This window comes from Panthera pardus, unplaced genomic scaffold (genome assembly GCF_024362965.1).
Source record: "Panthera pardus isolate Hobbes unplaced genomic scaffold, ASM2436296v1 HiC_scaffold_27, whole genome shotgun sequence".
In the NCBI taxonomy this organism is placed as follows: Eukaryota; Metazoa; Chordata; class Mammalia; order Carnivora; family Felidae; genus Panthera; species Panthera pardus.
In genome coordinates, this window is record NW_026526843.1 from 111,805,884 (window position 1) to 111,813,183 (window position 7,300).

Consider the following 7,300-nt stretch of genomic DNA (forward strand, 5'->3'; position numbering starts at 1 on the left):
GGACCCTGCTTTGGGTTCTGTGTCTCCCTCTCTGCCCCCGCCCCCCCCCCCATACTCTGTCTCTGTCTCTCTCCCTCTCAAAAATACAGTAAACATTTAAAAATTGTTATAAATAAGTCTGTATAGTTTATTGAAGTCTATATATAGTTTATATAAGTTTATGTAAGTCTGTATAGTTTATATAAGTCTATATAGTTTAAATTCATCAAATACAATACTTGCTAGTTAAGGTAGATATTTTATTCCTAAAGGTTATATTTCCTTTTTCTTTTTTTTTTTTTTTTTTGAAAGAGAGAACATGTGCGAGTGGAGGAGAGGGGCAGAAGAACAGGGGGAGAGAGAATCACAAGCAGGCTCCATGCCCAGTGCAGAGTCCAATGCACAGAGCCCAAGGCAGGGCTTGATCTCAGGACCCCAAGATCACAACCTGAGCTGAAATCAAGAGATGGACACTTAACTGACTAAACCACCCGGATGCCCCTCTTTTTTTTTTTTTTAGGTCAACTCTACACCCAATGTGGGGCTTGAACTCATCACCCCTAGATCAAGTCACATGCTCTACCAACTGAGCCAGCCAAGTGCCCCTCTAAAGGTTATATTTTAAAATGTCTCATAATCAAATAAACTGAAGAATAAAAAACATTTACGTTGGAATGTAAATTCCATGAAGACAGGGATTTGTGTTTGATTCATTGCTGTAACCTCAGAACCAAGAACTGTGAAGTTATGTGCAATCGATACTCAAATACATGTCAAACCTAAACCTGATTCCCACCACACTACCCTATACCTTCTAGTAAAATGCTGGCCTTTCAATACCAATAAAATACTTCCCAAGTGAGAAACCAATCACTCTAACATTTGTAGTTCTTTGTCTTAAAAACTGTTACTCAGATAGCCATATTTTCTTTTTCTAATTTTAAAGGGTTTTGTTCTAACATTTTTCAACTAGTACTGGAATCTGGCTTCTAAAATAAATCAGCACATGAATACAAATACTCTAAGGGTACCTGGGTGGCTCAGTCAGTTAAGCGTCCGACTTCATCTCAGGTCATGATCTCGCCATTTGTGAGTTGGAGCCCTGCATCGGGCTCTGTGCTGACAGCTCAGGGCCTGGAGCCTGCTTCGGATTCTGTGTATCTCTCTCTGCCCCTCCCCCACTCATGTTCTGTCTTTGTCTCTCCTTCAAAAATAAATAAACATTTTTTTAAAAATTTAATAATACTCTAAAAGTAAAGACCAAAAGGCCTTTTTTTAAAATAGGCTACTATAATGCATTAAAATATAATTCAAGATGGCAAATAAGCATATGACATGATGCTCAACATCAGGTCATTAGGGAATTGCAAATTAAAACAACAATGAGATATCACGGCATTCCTACGGTCAAAATCAAAACCATTGATATCATTAAATGCTGGTGAGAATGTGGAGAAACATGAACTCTCATTCATTGCTGGGAGGAATTGCAAAATGGTACAGCCATTTCAGAAGATGGTTTGGCAGGTTCCCAAAAAACTAAAGATACTCTTACTGTATGATCCAGCAATCACACTCCTTGGTAATTACCCAAAGGAATTCAAAACTTGAAGTCCACACAAAAACCTGCACACAGATATTTATACCAAGTTGATCCATAACTGCCAAAACTTGAAAGCAACTAAGACATCTTCCAGTTGATGAATGGATAAACTGTGGTACATCCAGACAATGGAGTATTTATTCAGTACTAAAAAGAAATGAGCCATCAGGCTATGAAAAGACATGGAGGAATCTTAAATGCATATTATTAATGAAAGAGGCCAATCTGAAAAAATTACATACTGTGTTTTTCCAACTATATGACATTCTGAAAAATGTAAAACTATGGAGACAGTAAAAGTACCAGTGGCTGCCTGGGGTTGGGCATAAAAGGAAGGGATGACTAGGCAGAGCAAAGAGGATTTTTAGGGCAGTGAAACTATTCTGTACACACTCATGTCATTATACATTTGTCCAAACCCATACTATGTTCAACACCACAAGTGAACCATAATGTAAACTATGGACTCTAGTTGATTATTGATATGTCAATGTAGGCTCACCAACGGTAACAAATGTACTACTCTGGAGGGGAGTATTCCTAATGGGGGAGGCAGTATGTGTGTGTGGCCAGGGTGTATATGGAAACACTATGTACCTTTCCCTCAATTTTGCTATGAAACTAAAACCGTTCTAAAAAATTAAGTCTTAATAAATATATATTTTTAGTAATTTTTTTATGTTTATTTATTTTTGAGAGATAGAGAATGCAAGTGGGGTAGGGGCAGAGAGAGAGGAAGACAGAGAATCCAAAGCAGGTCCCCATACTGCCAGCACAAAATCCAACATGGGGCTCGAACCTGCAAACCGGGAGATCATGACCTGAGCTGAAGTCAGATGCTCAACCGACTGAGTCACCCAGGCACCCCAATAAATACATATATATATTTATATATAATATATATATATATATATATATATTTTTTTTTTTTAACACACAATGTACAACACCCAGAGCGAACCTTAATGCAAACGATGGACTTTGGGCAATAACGGTATCTCAATGTCGATTGTAACAAACATACCAACCTGGTGAGGGATGTTGATAATGGGGGAGGCTGTGCACGTGTGCCAGAAGGTGATATACGGGAATTCTCTGTGCCTTCCCCACAATTTTGCTGTGAACCTAAAACTGCTCTGAAAAAAAATAATTTATATATATATATATTTCAACAGAAAAAAAAAAATCCCTAAGATAACTCACTTCCATGACAAGTAACAGGTATAGTTTATTTTTACTTTACAAAATTAAGTATTTAAAAAAAATTTAACACTTATTTTTGAGACACAGAGAGAGACAGAGTGTGAGCAGGGGAGGGGCAAAGAGAGGGGGAGACACAGAATAGGAAACAGGCTCCAGGCTCTGAGCTATCAGCACAGAGCCCAACGTGAGGCTCAAACTCAAGAACTGTGAGATCGTGACCTGAGCTGAAGTTGGACAATTAACCGACTAAGCCACCCAGGCGCCCAGTAAAAAATTAAGTATTTCTGAAAAACACTTACTCCGGGTAAGACTTACGCCCTGCCTGAAACATTATGGCAATTTTTTTAAGTTTATTTATTTTGAGAGAAAGAAGGAAAAAAAAAAAAAAAACACTAGGCAGGGAGGGGCACAGAGAGGGAGAGACAGAATCCCAAGCAGGCTTCGAGCCATCAGTGCAGAAACTGACATGGGACTTGAACTCAGGAACCCATGAGATCATGACCTGAGATGAAATCAAGAGTCAGATGCTTAACCGCTTATCCAACTGAGCTACCCAGGCGCCCTTCATTATGGTAATCTTAATTGTATGCTTATTAAAAAAATAATAATCTGGCTGTTACCATAGAAACTACCAGGGATGGTAGCGCCATGATTTGAGCAGTTATACCTGTTGGTCCACTTAATTCTGAACTTACAAGTTCCTGTTTAAGGGAAAGGCTAAAAACGTCCACATTTGTTTTAAAGAATGGCTAATACACTCATGGGGAAATGCAAATTGAGTTAAATGGAGCACACACGAGCGCACACACACATCAAGATATGACATGCCATGCCACACCCCACCCCACCCCACCAAAATGGTTGGTAAAAATTAGGTGGCTACTGGCTGCTAGCTTTGTTTGAATCTCTCTGATTACATTTCCCTGTCCAGGATGCCTTTGATGTTAATTTTCACCTGTATGAAGAATACTGGATAATTGCAATTGTTAGGTTAATGGGGAAGATGTATTTTGTTTTGCTGAGCTGAATAAGAGAGCTTAAAGCTCTGAGAAATTTACTGCAAGAAAACTTCTAGGCCTCTCCCCCTTTGCCAATATCTGAAACAGTCTTCTTCAAGCAGAAGACATCAAGAATATAACCTCATGGGGCGCCTGGGTGGCTCAGTCAGATAAATATCTGACTTCAGCTCGGGTCATGATCTCACGGTTCGTGGGTTCAAGCCCCACATCGGGCTCTGTGCTGACACTTCAGAGCCTGGAGACTGCTTGGGATTCTGCGCCTCCCTCCCTCTCTCTCTGTCCCTCACCCGTTGGCATTCATTAGATCTCTCTCTCAAGAACAAATAAACATTAAAAAATTTTTTTAAAAAAAGAATATAACCTCGTTCATGCAAAAGCACTGTGCCTTGGGTTCTTTCTAAATCATATATACCTCAAGGGAACATGGATTCTAACACCAGGAAAGCCTCCTCCCCAATTCCTTAGGAGTGGTAAACCAACTCATTCACATTTAACATGCCCACCTTCTTTTACCACATTCCATGTATTACTGACTACAAAATAAGCCTTAACAGATGCCCAGCTGTCATTTATTTGCTGTATGGACTCAATCACTTATTCCTTTTTCAGTTAAGAAGCTGTAACAGCATTTAATATATTTATATGCTTGGGAATATTCTGAGGGCCACAAGTAATGGCCATGGTTTGTGTTTTAATACACTTTTTGTCTACCTAGTTCAGCTCAACCATGGAATGGTAACTGCAAAACTTTCTGCATATCAAGGACTTTTTTTTAAGGTTTTTTGGTTGTTTTTTTTTTTTGAGACAGAGAGAGGGAGAGAGAGAATCCAAAGCAGACTCCATGCTGTCAGTCCGGAGCCTGACACGAGGCTCGAACTCACAGTAAGATCATGACCTGAGCCAAAACCAAGGGTCCAATACTCAACCAACTGAACCACCCAGGTGCCCCTAATCAAGAACTTCTTTAAGGCATAAACAGCCATGCTAAGTTCTATGAATACTAATTACATTTTCAGAAATCCCCTCTAAAAGGTCAAAGATTACAGAATGGCTAAAGTTATGCTCACAAACATATAGGCATATGTATGCTCCAGTAGTATAAAGCACAAAACAAACCTTACAAACACAGTGATATTGCAAGTGAACCATAAAACCCTCACTAATCCTGTGGAACTAGATTCTAAAATACCACTCCCCACTCTAAATATTCAATCGATGTTAACTTTCATACTAACTACTGCTTTTAAGAAAAGCTTCGTTTCCATGCACCCTAATGTTTATAGCAGCATTCTTTACAACAGCCAAGATATGGAAGCAGCCCAAGTGTCCCTCAATTGATGAATGGATAAAGAAGATGTGAGATACAGATATAACGTACTGTCATAAAAAGGAATGAAATCTTTCCATTTGAGAGTATAATGCTAAGTGAAATAAGTGAAAGAAAAATACCATATGATTTCACTCATATGTGGAATTTAAGAAACAAAACAAATGAGCAAAGGGGAAAAGGAGAGAGAAATCAAGAAACAGACTCTAAATTATAGAAAACAAACAGAGGGGAGGGGGTTGGGGGATGGGGTGAAATAGGTGATGGGGATTAAGGAGTGCACTTGTCCTGATGAGCACAGGGTGATGTATGGAAGTGTTGAATTACTATATTGTACACATGAAACTAATTTAACGCTGTATGTTAATTACTGGAATTAAAAACTTTAAAAAAATAATTTTAAAAAGCTTCAATTCACGTTTGAGGCTTCATATTAAAGAATCTTACTGTGAAAACCTGGTGACATCAAAAGATAATGCTTACCAAGTAGTCCTTCTCCAAGCAAAGCACAAAATAAAGCATCTGCTGTGGACTATCCCCTCCTCCTTTTCCAGGTATAGAGCAGTCAAAAGGAGATAGCTATGATACACATTACTTTCCAGTTCTATTTCAAGTCCAAGTAGTAAGATGGGAAACTACAGCTGTCCCCCATGGTGGACATCTGGGGTCCATCTCTAGCCCTAAACAGTAAGCTTGGCTTTGCCTTGACAAACGTCCTCTTGCAGCCCTTTGTCCCTGCTCTGCAACTTATTAAGGCTTTCCAGTTTAATACCAAAATTCAGAAATACGTTAGTAAGCAAATACATATAGATGGGTATACGTTTACATGTATAGAGGGCGAACAACATTCAGTTCTGGGCCCCCTGCTCTACATACATACATACATACATACATACATACATACATACATACACACACACACACACACACACACACACACTTCAAGTTCAAATCCCAGCAAGGCACCCCGGGCGCCTACCCCTTTCCACTCACCCAGCAGAGGGAAAAGCAGGAGCAGCGAGCAGAGGTTAAACCAAACACCAGCCAAAACAAACACCACTTCCAGAACAAGGCAAACTTTGGGTCTGGGCGGCTGCAGAGCCCCAGCAATGGCCGGGGGAGGGGAAGGAGTGTCAGTCTGTCTCAGGAGAAGAAGACGGGGAGCGCACCCAGCACTCCTGAGCTGAGGAGGAGGCTGGTGTGTTCCCCGGGGGACAAGGGCGTCGCCACCATCCCCGACTTCGACCTGGCCGAGGCGTCCAGGTCCCTGGGCAGCCCCATCGCCCCACCCCGCCCCCTTGTCCCCACAGAAATGGTCCCCACAGACCGTCAGTGGCAAGATGAGCGGGGACTTACCTGGTGCAACGTCTCGGCGGGCAGCTGTGACGCCCGGAATAGGTCGGCCACAGGGCCCGCGGCTGCGGTGGCCGCGCTGGGGACGGCTCTGGCGGTCTCAGGGGGCCCGGACCCGGGGCCCCCGCCTGCGGCGCCGGCGGCGGCGCAACGCGCGAAGAGCTCGGAGTAGCACTGCTGCTCGCCCTCGCTCAGCAGCAGAGGCGGCCCAGAGCCGCAGCCCCCGCCCGCCGCCGCCTCCATGGGGCCTGGAAGGGAGTCCGGGGGAGCACCGTCACCGGCTAAGTAACCGCCGCCTTCGCCTCAGTCTCCGCCGCCTCGGTCTCGGTCTCGGCCTTGGCCGCCGCCGCCGCCGCCGCCACCGCCACCGCCCCCACGCCCCGCAGCTGCCGCGCCGCCGTTTCCTCCCGGCGCGCGCCGGCCCCGCCCCCGGACTTGAATGTTGTGCCTCCGCCGCGCGGCACATGGAGACAGGCGCGGGACGGACCAATCGCAGCCTGGGATCGCACCCCGGCCCCGCCCCCGCCGTCCGCCCCGCCCCCGCCGTCCGCCCCGCCCCGCGCCCCGCCAGGTAACTAACTCCGCGGGCCGCCCTCCTCGCAGCCGGTCACCTGCCCCGCCCGCACTCCCCAGGCCTGGAGGGCGGGGGCCAGTCCCAGGCGCGCCCACCCAGCCTGGGAGAGGTGCCTTTGGCTCTCCGCCCCGGCTGGGAAGGGAGGCATCTAGACCCACCTGGAGTATGGCGCTTTTCAGGGGGCGGAGAAAACTGTGATTTCTCCCTAGAATGCTGGAGCAGGTGCGGCGCCCTTCGCAGAA

At 44.4% G+C, this 7,300-nt stretch overlaps 1 protein-coding gene across 7 annotated transcripts in view; it reads right to left on the bottom strand.

The window, feature by feature from the left end:
- The window catches only part of REPS2 (RALBP1 associated Eps domain containing 2), a 214,813-nt gene extending 207,960 nt beyond the window's left edge, over positions 1 to 6,853 (bottom strand). For all 7 annotated transcript variants that reach the window (XM_019418004.2, XM_019418001.2, XM_019418002.2 and 4 more), the window contains exon 1: positions 6,488 to 6,853. In XM_019418004.2, the coding sequence (XP_019273549.1) occupies positions 6,488 to 6,727 (240 nt within the window). In that variant the 5' untranslated portion in view covers positions 6,728 to 6,853. The remainder of the gene's footprint in view (positions 1 to 6,487) is intronic.
- Between the last annotated feature and the right edge of the window lie 447 nt (positions 6,854 to 7,300).